Here is a 13119-nt window from a genome sequence, read left to right on the forward strand (position 1 = left end):
ATAACTGATCATTACCTTTATAAGGATGGTCCAAATGCAGATTGTCAAGGTTATTGTGATGTGGTGTGTGGCATCAGAATAGTTAATGATGGCAAAGTACGAGTCTAAAAATAATGTTGGATATCTTAGTACAAGAATAAAATGAAATATGGAGAAGAATGTAAACTGATAAGAAGAATTAACGGAGCTAAGAGAAGAACTAATACGATTGTAACTTAAACTAGGAAAAGGTGTGTTAAAATACTAGGTAAGCTTATAAGTAATTTAAATGGTGAGGCAAGTCGTTAAGTTCCTTAAAGTGTATAATTAGAGTTTTTAGTAGCGTAAATGAGGTAGTTATATGGAGACGTAAATGGTGATGGTGGCGTTAGTGTGAGGTGAATCTAGTGTTAATTTCGGTGATGGAATTGGTGATGCCTACATACATACGTATATATTCTGGTGATGACTTGATGATGTATTAAAATAAATTGGTGACGATAAACAAATATTATTGTGATGTTTATTGGTGATGATAAATGAATAATATGGTGATGATAATCGGTGATGTTTTTTTTGAAGAAACTAAGAGAATTATATTAAAAAGACAATCAGTCCCTTAAGCACAAGGTGTGCCGAAGGGAACTGAAGAAAGTTAATTACAATACAGTAAGGCTAAAGCAGCCAAAAATCAAAAACAAAAACAGACATTACAAGATAGTCTGTAAACAACATAAGGGGTTTTGTCTCCAATAGGGATGGTCAAAAGCGAATGTGAAGAAGTTTGCTTTCAACCAGCAAAAAGTTTGAAGTTTAACCCTTTCAAGTAGAGCTTCAAGTTGATCAATACGGTTTTGGAAAATCCTCCTGTTGCGATCTTTCCATATAACAAATAAGACCGAAATCCAAATAATAGTAAACGTTGTCAAAGAGTTCTTTGAGAAACCTCCAAGAGCACAAAACTGATTAGCATGCATATTTAGATTACCGTGAAACACCGTATCAAAACCAAGCCAATTCGATATCAAGAGCCATAGCCGACCATAATAGTCACATTGAAAAAACAAATGGTCTCTTTCCTCCTCCTTACCACACAAGGCCACACACGAAGTATTGTTGACCTCAAGAACATTCCTCTTGCGAAGATTGTCCTTTGTAGCAAGTCTATTTAGAAAGAGACGCCAAACAAAAATGTTAACCTTTAAAGGAACCTCTTTAAGCCATAAAAATTGATTAAACTCTGCAGTGATGTTGCTGTCCACCGATGTTAGAAAAGAGTAAGCTGAATGCACCGTATAGATTTGTGACGAGTGTAGTCTCCACACCCACCTATCTGATGTGTCTACCTGCAAAACAAAGTTAGCCAACCTCTCCACACACTCCCCCACCTACTCTTCCTCCCAAGCAAATAATCTCCGCCTCCACCTCCAAGCTCCCCCATCAGCCCCCCAACCTAACAAAAACATCTCCCTCACCGAGACCTCTTTATGTTCCGACAACTCAAAGAGTCTAGAAAAAGACACAGCTAACGGAACATCTAACAACCAAGTATCCTCCTAAAACATGGTGGTGCACCCATCTCCTACCTTCCTAACTATGTTATCAACCAACCACGTAGCTTCCGCCATACCCACACCAGCTCTAATATTGTTTAACTGACGCCACCAAATAGACTCAACTCCCTCACAAAACCGCACCCTCCCTCCAACCTCTCCGTACTTCGCTCGCAAAACCACATTCCACAAACTCTCCCTTTCCTCCAACACCCTCCACACCCATTTCCCCAATAAAGAAATGTTGAACTCCCGCAACCTTTTCACCCCCAAACCTCCATTCTCCTTTTTCAAACAAATATTGTCCCATTTAATCCAAGAAATTTTCCTAAAACCCTCACCCCCACCCCAAAAGAAATTAATAAAAATAGAGTCAAGGGTAGAAATGATACCTGAGGGAGCTTTGAAGAAAGAAAGGAAATAAACCGGAATGGACGACATAACGGACTTTAGCAAAACCAACCGACCACCCAAAGATAAATTTTTACACTTCCACCCGGATAACCGCCGACGAATTCTCTCAACCAACAGATACCAAAATTGAAGTTTACGAGGATCCCCACCAATAGGCAAACCTAAATAAATGAAAGGTATCCGACCATGCCTACAATGCATTACCACCGCTGCCTCATGAAGCCAAGACTCATTGATATTCACTCCGAACAGCATACTTTTGTGGAAATTAACTTTCAGGCCTGAAACAGTTTCAAATAACAAGAGAACAGCCTTCATTGCCCGAACATTAGCCCAAGACTTAACACCAATCAGTAATGTGTCGTCAGCAAACTGAAGATGGGACACTGACACAGACTCCTGCGCCCCAACATTATAAGGCGTAAACAAACCATTTGTAACAACCGCTGACATCATCAAATTAAGACCTTCAGCAGCTAACAGGAACAAAAAAGGAGAAAGTGGAACAAATCATAATCGGTGATGTTAAATAAAATCTTAGTGAGATGAACATTGGTGATGAATTGTTGTTGTCTATATATGGTGAGTCTTCATGCATAATAACATAATTAAGATTCTGGTGATGATTTGGTGAGACGTTGTATTGCTCAGTAACATAACTCTAACATACAATTTTGGTGAGTAGAAACTGGTACCGACATGCATATAGGTGATAGGAAAGAGTTGCATCTAGCACATACATGATGATGTTTGATAGTAATTGACATTGTGAATGATGTGCGTGAATGTGAATACTAATGGCAAAGTCAAACTCTAGTTCATTCTATTGATGTAATACTCAATGTATGATTATTATGGACCTAATTAACAAGTAACTTCCCTAAAATAATGTTTTAAATTGAGTTTGTATCTAACTAGAATAAAGGATGGACCTTGGTTGACCAAAAATTTATCTTACATTTTTTGGCTTGGATATTTAGCAAAGTCCTACTATAGTTCATTCTATTGAGGTAACACTCAATGTATGATCATTATGGACCTTTTTTTGGCTTGGATACTTGGCAAAGTCGTACTATAATTCATTCTATTGATGTAATACGCAAAGTATGATCATTATGGACATAATTAACAATGTACTTCCCTAAAATAAAGTTTTAAATTGAGTTCGTATCTAACTAGAATAAAGGAGAAACCTTTATTCACCAAAATTTTATCTTACTTTTTTCACTTGCATACTTGGTAAAATACTACTATCGTTCATTATATTGATTTAATACTCAATGTATGATACTCTCTCAGGTCCTATTTATAAGAGAAAGTTAGGTCAACAAAAGTTAATGTATTTGGACTAATTTTTTAACTAGATACATCAAACTTTGTTGACCCAAATTTCTCTTATAAATAGGACCGGAGAGAGTAATAGAATATACATAAATAATACAAAAAGGTTGAAGAAAGTAATAGAAAAAGGTGTCATGAAAGGAATGTATTAAAAAATGTGTTAGTTACATAATTAAGGAATGTGGGAGTACTACTAATTTGTTTCGAAAGATGAGAAATACATAAACAAACATGAATTGGATCTGAAAGGTTTTGGTTCGAGCTTCGTTAGTATTACTCCCTCCGTCCCAATTTATCTGAGCCCTTGGCTCATTTCACACAGATTAAGAAAAATATATAAATAAAGAGGAAAGTGGAATATATTGTATTGAGAATGATAAAAGTAGTATTATTTAGTGTTATATTGTATTGGGAATGATGAAAGTTGTATTGAAAATTGAAATGACTCAGTTATTTTGGAACACTTTTTTTTAGAAAATGGTTCAGATATTCCGGGACGGAGGGAGTAGTATTTTTAAAAGAGAGATGTGCAAACCTTTTTGTGAAAACTCTTGAGTCTAATATCTCTTTTTTTTTTGTAGGGAGTCTAATATCTTCGAGAAATGATATTTGTACAACCACTTTGTGATAATTTCTTGACAATTTTCTCTCTCAAACTCACATTATATTTTTATTCTCTCTCTTTCTTTTTCTCTTTCCTTCGTTTTTGACCAATGAAAAGTGAGGAAAAAAAAGTTGTCATAAAAGTTGTCTCAAATGGTTGTTCAAATATCGCTACTCAATATCTTCTCTACCTTGGATTGAAGTGTCACCGGTTCATCTTTAAAACAAGAATATTTATAAAAAAAATACATAAATTGATAAGAGAAATTTATAAGAGAAATCCCAATAGCAGACGCATTGAAGCAACAAATTGAAGTTCAAAAGACATTAATAAGACACTTTTTAAATTTTAATATCTCTTAAATAAGACACTTTTTAAAATTTTACACGCATTAATAATTCTTTTTACAAAAATATTCCAATGTAATTCAAGCTTCTCAGATTTTTTTCCTAAATTTTTAATTAAACTAAAATCGATTTTTTTTCTTCAGATTATATGATTTTTAAAATTTAATTTTCATATTGTAATTGGATTTTAAAAAAATATATATCCAGATTTTTAAAATTTTAAATATTTTCCAGTTTTTTTATTTCGCAAAAAAATCTAAACTTTTTTATTTTGAAAATTAAATTCCAGTATTTTTAAATATCTTCTAAATTTCTAAAAAAATCCGAACTTTTTTCCAATTTTTTAAATTTCAAAAAAAATCTAAATGTCTTTTCTGCTTTTTTATTTTATATTTCGAAAAAAATAATCTGATTTTTTGTTCTTTTTAAAGGATTTTCAGTTTTTAATTTTTATTATTAAAATGATTTAATGATGTGGTATGTATATACACACATGTCATGCGAATTTTTTTTTCCAGATTTTTGTTTTAATTTTTATTATTTTTTTTTAAATTTTTCAGTATTTTTTTCATTATTTTCAATTTTTATTAATTTTCCAGAATTTTTTTTAAAAAAATAATTATTTTTTTAAAATTTTCTAGATTTTATTTTTTATTTTTAAAATTTTTACAGGGGAAAACAGGAACTCGCCTAAATTACAGGGGGTAAAGACATAAAAAAATGACAAATGCCACGTGTACCCTATAAAAAAATAAAAAATAAAAATAATTATACAGTCAGCACGCCACGTCAGCAGAAAAGGGTGACTCAGCGCGCCACGTCACGCCACGTCATCAGCTGGGGGTTCCATATTCGACCAGGGGGTTTCGACGGAATCTTTATATTACAGGGTTGGAATCGAAAGAATCTTTTTTACAGGGGGGAAAATCGGAACTCGCCTATCTTACAGGGGGTAAAGACATATTAACCCTATTAAATATTAGGCTTAAATGTTGTTTTAATCCTCTCATTTTGACCCACTTGCAATTTTGGTCCATCTATTTTAAATATTTTTACAAATTTATGATTTTGACCATCTAATTTGATGAGGTGATAATAAAGTGTGCACTCACAGTCCCTTATATCACAGATGCAATTGATATACTTGTAAGACTATCAGTAATTAAACTTTTTTGTTTTCATTTTACGTCATATAATATATTGTCACATTATCAAATTGAATGGTCAGAATCATAAATTGTCAAAATTTATAAAATAGGAACTAAAATTGTACAATTAAAAATAGAAGACCAAAATTTCGGTTTTGCCAAAAATAGATAGATCAAAATTGCATTTAATATTTTAGAGTATAGACTACCTATTCCTTTTTTTTTGTGGTGATCAGGGTTTGAACCTGAACCTTGTATATATATTATGCATTGTTCCTACTAACCGAGCTAAGCTCACTAGAACTATCTATTTCCCTTTAAGAGTACAACAAAATGGCCAAAAAAACTAGTGTTATACCAATGATAAATGTAGCTAGCCTTGCTACACGTTAATTACCAATGATGGTACCCTCTCGCTTCACCCAATATAATTATGACATTTTGTCATAAATGAATCAAAGCAAGTGGGAGGGTGAAATTAATTATGAAGGAAAAAAGGAAAGTTCAATTAAGAATGCTCAATAAAAGGTGATCAATGACAAGAGAGCAAAAGAGTGAGGTAGCAAGAGAGAATAAGTGGTTTCTTTCTTCCATTTAGATAATAGAGATATTAAGGAATTCTCTGGTTGGATATGGCTTCTATTGAGGTGCTTTCTGATTCAACATGCAGATCTATGGATGATAACAAAGCTAAAGATGATGTATGTTATCTTGATCTTATTGTTACATTGAATTTGATTTTCTTTTATATTGTTGCAAATATTTTTCATATATAAAATGCAAAACTGTATATAGCTTCATGCATTTTGCAGAATTTAGATTTAACATCTCGATTCAAGATTTAAAATCTTGTTTGGCTTTCGATCCCTTTCCTTTCATACTTTGTGAATTCCTCCTCTCATGTTATGTTCTTATTATAAGAAATTATTTTTGTCTATTTTTTATTTGTAATATTTATCTCACCACCATACAAAAAGTTCTCAATCAATCTAACGTGGATCAAACATATTATATATTAAATTCAGCATTTTTTTTTAACTTTTCGAATATATTATATTAAAATTTAGTCTAACTTATCCTTACATGTCGTCTTATAAGATGAGAAATGTTTACTCTTTATAAAGTTTTATCAAAAGTCACATCTATTTTCTTGAATTTTTATATATAAAAATTAACTTAAATAACTATTTAAAAACAGTGTACTCCTATATCCTTTTGTGCAAAAACAAAAAACAGTGTATATCCTATTTTATTTCATAATGATAGGTGGTTAATTGTAGAAGTTTTATGTAGTAAAAATAATGAAATATATGGGTACTATATGAATTATTTAGGTGAGTCAAAAAATTGAATATTTTGGTGTAAGAATATTTTGTTTTTTTTAGGGGAGGTGCAATAAATTCTTTTTTGGTCATAAGATTTTGACACAATATTTAGACACACATATAATAGATAAAAATAAAAAAAATTAAATAATATTTATTTTTAAAATAATTAAATGATATATAGTTTTCTGTATGGATACCAAAATAATTTTTATTTGAGACTGTAATCAACTAAAGATGTGTTTAATTCTTAAAACGATAAATATTGAACATAACAATACATGAGAATACATAACTGTAAAGATGTGTTTAATTCTTAAAACGATAAATATTGAACATAACAATACATGAGAATACATAACTGTATTATTTAAAAAAAAAAATACATGAGAATACATAATTGTATTGGAGAGAGAGAGAGTATTTTTCATGTTGAAAATAAAAGGAGAATTTATGTATTTTTGATATTTTGGACAAAAAGTTGCATGTTTGTCTTATGGTTTAGATATTGGTAAAAATTCATTTTGTCCAATTTTTTTTTTTATCTAGTCTAGTCTAATAATAGTATGGTTTTGCTTTTAACGGACAAACACATCTCTTTTTTAAAGTGTTTAGAGATGTGATAATGATGCCTTCCAACAAAGGAACGTTGAAATGACTTGACTTCAGTTTATCCATATTTTATTTTGTTCCAACATTTATACTCTTATGGTGTACACCCTCCGGTCACTATTATAAGCAAAAAACCACATTTTAGATTCATTAATTAAATGATGTATGTAGTCTTTATTATAAATCACATACATCATTTAATGAATGAATTTAAAATGCGATTTTTTTGCTTATAATAGCGACCGGAGGGTGTATATATATGGAGAATTGGACGTTTAGATCTGCTCTACAGCGTGTATTTATGAGTTGTACTTACCCTATTCATATTCATTAATTGTAGTTGTAGTTTTTTTTTTTTAATTATTGGACTTTATTTTACATGAATTATTGGACTTTACGTGTATTCAATCCGTTCACTATTACTAACAAAAAAATGATTTTTTAGGTTCATTAAATAATGATTTTTTGTTTATAATAATGATCGATGAAAATATTAATTAAAAGGCTATAAGCATTATGATGTCAGTTTGAATCCAATTAGTCATTTTAATTTTTTTAGTTTTAAACAGGGTCTTATGTTAATAAAAGTGAACAAGTTAATTTTTTATTTATTTTTTTAGTAATAAATTAATCCATTTTTTCATTCAACTTTATTAAACAAATATTTACATATATTTTCTTGTTATTTAGGTGGAAGATCCTATAAATGGTCTATGACACCGAAGCTTATTACTTAGATACATTTAATTCTTGTTGTTTCCTAATTCGATATCAATTTCATAGATAAATACTCCCTCCATCCCAAAATGTAAGCAAAAATTAATCAACAAAAGTTAATGTATTTGGTTCAAAATTTGTACCAGATACATCAACTTACGTTGACTCATTTTTTATTACATTTTGGGACAGAGGAAGTATTTCATAAATAACATTATAAATCAAGTAATCGATTGATTTGATTTCAATCAAAGATTAAATAATATACTAATGAATCTTCGTTTTGAGAGCATTCAATTTGGACCAGCCAACTTAACAATAATCTTTTGCATAAACAATCTTTAACTAACTTTGATGAAAGAGATAATTGTGCATATATTTTATCATTTAAAGGACTATGTGCACCCCTTTACTAACATAAATGACCAATTTTAAACTAAAAAACCAAAAAGGTTAATCTAATATAAATGTTAAACTTAAAGAACCTCATGATGCATATGACCTATTGAAGTCATCCAAAATCCAACTTTGCTTTCCGTATGTCAAAATATAGTGGAATGTTTTTATTGTTTTTCCGTATAAAAGAGAAGGAAGTTTTGCATAATCACAAGTATTTAAACACACAATCTGGATACTTACACACAAAAATACACATATTTTAATTATTTAAAAAATATATATTATTTTATTCTTTCTCTTTCTAACATTTCTTGAACATTTGAGTGTCTCTATTTAGAGTGACTAAATACTTCTAACAAAAAAAATTAAGTAGTTTTCACAAAGAGAAATGATATTTGTACATCCATTTTTTGACAACTTTCTCCCTCATACTCACATTATATTCTCATTCTCTCTCTTCCTTTTTCTCTCTCTCTATTGTTTTGGACCAATGAAAAGAGAGAAAATGAAAGTTGTCATTAAAGTTGTCCAAAATGGTTGTCCATATATCACTACTCTTTCACAAAAGTGAGCATAGGTCCAACAAGAAAACGAAACTAAAAAGTTAGTCTAACGTTCTATAGCATGCAAAAAAAAACTTGACCACACCCTACAATTTTGTCTATTTAGGTTTAATTACTCTTTTGGTCTTTAACTAGTTATTTGCTTTTATTTCGGTCTCTTAACTAGTGTTTAATCTAGATCCCTTAATCTTATCTCTTTTACTCAAATAGGTCTTTTTTCGTCAATATTTAACCCCAAATAATTAAGGTGGACTAACATTTTAGGTGTTTCACTTTAGACACATTTGAGGTTAAATTTGACGGAATGTTTCTACTTAAATTACAAAGGTATAATTAAGGATCCAAACGGAACGAAACTAGTAAAAGGATCAAAATGAAACCAAATAAATAGTTTAAGGGTAAAAAAAGAGTGAGTAATTTTGTTTTCATTTATAATAACCCGTGCAACTTTAGAGTGTGTGTATATGTGTGTACACACACTCATTCACATTTTCTTAATTCTTTTATAAACAAATTTTAACAAATTTTTATTGTGCTTCGCAGGAAAAAGGTATTCCTTCATCAGATGAAATGATAGAGAGGAGTTTAGGAACATTTGGATGGGTAGAATTTGTGCAATGCATTCTTGTATCATTCGCAATGTTCTTCGACGCACAACAATCATTCATAGCAATTTACACCGACGATTACCCAACATGGCATTGCACAGATTCAACAACATGCAATTCAAATTCAAACATTTGCAAAATCCCAAAATCTTCATGGTCATGGGATGGACCATCACAAAAAACAATCATATCTCAATGGAATCTTGAATGTGCAAGTAGCTTCATCACAGGTTTACCACAATCTTCATTCTTCATAGGTTGCCTAATTGGTTCTTTTGCATTAGCTACTTTAGCTGATACATCCCTTGGAAGAAAAAACATGTTGATTATCTCTTGTTTATCAATGTCAATAACCTCAATCATCATTGTGTTTTCAACCAATGTTTGGATTTACTCGGCTTTCAAATTCCTTATCGGATTCTGGCGTTCGTCTATCGGTACATGTGTTCTTGTTTTGTTAACGGAAAAAGTTAGTACCGAGTGGAGGTTCACTGTTGGAATTGTTGAATATTTTTGCTTCACATTAGGGTACATGTCATTACCTGGTGTAGCTTATGTTTTTCGATTTTCATCGTGGAAAAATGTTTACATTTGGACATCAATTCCAGCTATAATTTACTCAATCATTGGTTATTTCTTTGTTACTGAGTCTCCAAGGTGGCTTCTAATGCAAGGTAGAAACCAAGAAGCAATTGCAATGCTTAAAGGAATGAGCTCGGAAGAAAATGTTGATTTAACCGCGAGTTTGTTGCTAAATGCACCCCCTAAACAAAAGGCTTCGGTTTTTCAACTTTACTCATCAATAGCAAAGTTGTTTGAGAGAAGCTGGGCTTTGAAAAGAATGGTTGCAATGATGGTTCTTGGTATTGGAATTGGAATGGTTTATTTTGGTATGCCTTTAGCCGTTGGGAACTTAGGGTTCGACATTTACTTGGCCGTTGTGTTTAATGCCTTGATGGAAATACCGTCTTGTGTCGCTACTTATTTCTTGGAGAATCGACAAAGAAAGCCGTCAATTCTTGCATTTTCAATAGCGAGTGGCATATGTTGTGTTATGTGTGTTGTTGTTGGATCAGGAGTACAAGGAATCAAAGTTGGGTTGGCGTTGACATCGTTTTTTAGTGCTACTACGGCTTATAATGTGTTTCTCATTTACATTATAGAGTTGTTTCCGACAAGTGTGAGGAACACGACAACATCGTTGGTGAGACAAGCTATTGTTTTCGGTAACATTTTTAGTCCTTTTTTGATATCTGCTGGGAGGAAAAATGATGTCTTCTCTTATGGTGTGTTTGGGGTTGTTATTATGTTGTCATGTGTTACATTGCTTGCTTTGCCAGAGACCAAAGGACAAGCTCTTTGTGATACTATGGATCAACAAGAGAAAAAAGACAAAAATTATGTTTAATGTAATATTTGTACTAGGGCTTGTTTTTTATGCATTTAGGTTCGTTTGGTTTGTTGTTTTTGGTTGAAGCTTTACTTTGTCTTGGTTTTGAAGTGTGAATCTAAGATCTTATTTTTGAGCAATGATATAAAGTGTAGTTTTGTTCTGTTGAAGTTTAGAAGTGTTAATAAGAATTGCAAATGATCAATCGCTTAAGTGATTCTCAAAAAAGTTGCATTTCTTAAGTCATAATACAATTAAAGGATCACGCATTGTCTGAATCACATTATCCATTTAACCAACAAAAGAATCACGTTATTCTGAAAAATCAGATTAAATTTTAACAATATATATTATTTATTGGTAAATTGATGGAAATGGATTTATTAGAGTCACACAATGACTTTTCTTTAATATGTAAACGAAGTGGCAAACGCTACCCGAATCTCACATCCACAATTGTGAGATCTCGTGTTCCAACCAAACGATTTCATTAGTTGAATCAAATCTTACAGATAAAATAGTTGAATCAGATCGTACAATCAAAATAGTTGAACTCGTAATCCTGAAATTTACGACTCTCGCGAATCAATTATTTAAGCTAGAATTTGTGGTGTCAAATAATGACTCTAAAAGTTTTTAATAATCGGATTTCAATCAATAATTTACAATTTTTTATTTATTTACCAAGGGAGGAGTGCTATCATTGCATTTTTTTATACACATTTTGGCAAAAGACATGAGATTACTTGGGAGTAACTAGAATAAATGAGGCAACTCATGTTTTGGCAAAATCGGTCACATCTTTAATTAGTGTCTTTTTTTTTTTTTGAAAGATAGTGTCTAACTTTTTATGTTTAAATAAATATGTATTTAACAAATTATTATAAATAAAATAGTAGTAGTCTCTTCTAGTAAAAGAAGAAAAAAAGAATTTCATAAAAAAAAGAAAGTTAATTGGCATCAGTAATTTAAAATAAAAGTTTCCTTCATCTGGACCTCAGAAATTTAATGGCACACCCTTTAAGTCCCCAACTTTCAAACCAAGATGGTCTTTGTCGAAAAAGAAAAAAAAACTTTCAAACTAAGATGGCTCATTCGTTGTTTGTTTATGATAATATTTTAACTCATCAACTAGTTTATCTTTCGATTAATCCTTATTGAATTATGTACCTTAGACTATTTGTCGATATCATCAAGTAACAAATAAGTTTATTTTGGGTGTTGACAACTTTACATAAGAAACATAAGTTTTCTTCTCTTTCTCACGATGATTAGTAGGAAACATGAAAAATAAAATAAAGGGTGTGATTGATTTGTTAAACAATACTTACATAAGATAAAACAACATAACATAAGATAGAATAGACATGACAAATTTTCATGATGTTGAATAATTTTTGATCTTATACGATTTTTGGTCGACAAAAAACTATTTTTGTATTTTAGATAATTTGTATTTCGGACAAAAAGTTGTGATCTGATTTAGTTATAGACAATTTTTTTTGTTTTTATCATGTCTCTTACCTCCAGTTTTTCTTATCCCAAAAACAAATTTATAAATCAAACATTATACAACTGAAATTAAATATCCTTCATTTTTTAGCAGATCAAACATACCCTAAGATGATAAAATTATGGGAAATGCTAACAAGTGCCCTTAAGAAGTCTAAAAAGGAAGTTTTGCCTTGGAAATGATGCATTCAAGACATTGAAAGCTTAAAAAGTAACCTTTTTTTACATAAAACTTATAAATTATTTCCATTTTTAAATCCTTAACCATTGCCGCCCTGAGGGCATTGGTTAGCAAGACCCTATGATGGCGTATTTCGCAAGTGTACGAAATCGTTCAAGTAGTAAATTTAAATCGGTAAGACCAAGTGTCGAACTCGAGGATCGCGTTATACTATTGAATTGTATTTATAACTTCATCGAACAAAAGGTTACGAAGTTGGTTTGTTTTATCGCAATATTGAAAATTAAACAAAGTAAAGTGGTTCAAATTAATAAGAGAAAAGCGTTGGGGATGAGATTCACCGGATTATTACCTAGATCTATTAACCTGATTATCACAATTGAATCGACTTATTTAATTGTTACCGAATTCTCTACAATATTCGTG

At 30.9% G+C, this 13119-nt stretch overlaps 1 protein-coding gene across 1 annotated transcript; it reads left to right on the top strand.

Moving 5' to 3' along the window:
- Positions 1-5843: 5843 nt before the first annotated feature.
- Positions 5844-11170, top strand: LOC146927449 (organic cation/carnitine transporter 3-like). The gene is made up of 2 exons (XM_085700718.1): positions 5844-6087; positions 9546-11170. The coding sequence occupies exons 1-2, from the start codon at positions 6019-6021 to the stop codon at positions 11016-11018; spliced, it is 1542 nt and encodes a 513-aa protein (XP_085556844.1). The 5' UTR covers positions 5844-6018; the 3' UTR covers positions 11019-11170.
- Positions 11171-13119: the final 1949 nt, after the last annotated feature.

Source organism: Medicago sativa, chromosome 4, assembly GCF_051527215.1.
Source record: "Medicago sativa cultivar Bolivia chromosome 4, Bolivia_mono, whole genome shotgun sequence".
Classification (NCBI taxonomy): domain Eukaryota; kingdom Viridiplantae; phylum Streptophyta; class Magnoliopsida; order Fabales; family Fabaceae; genus Medicago; species Medicago sativa.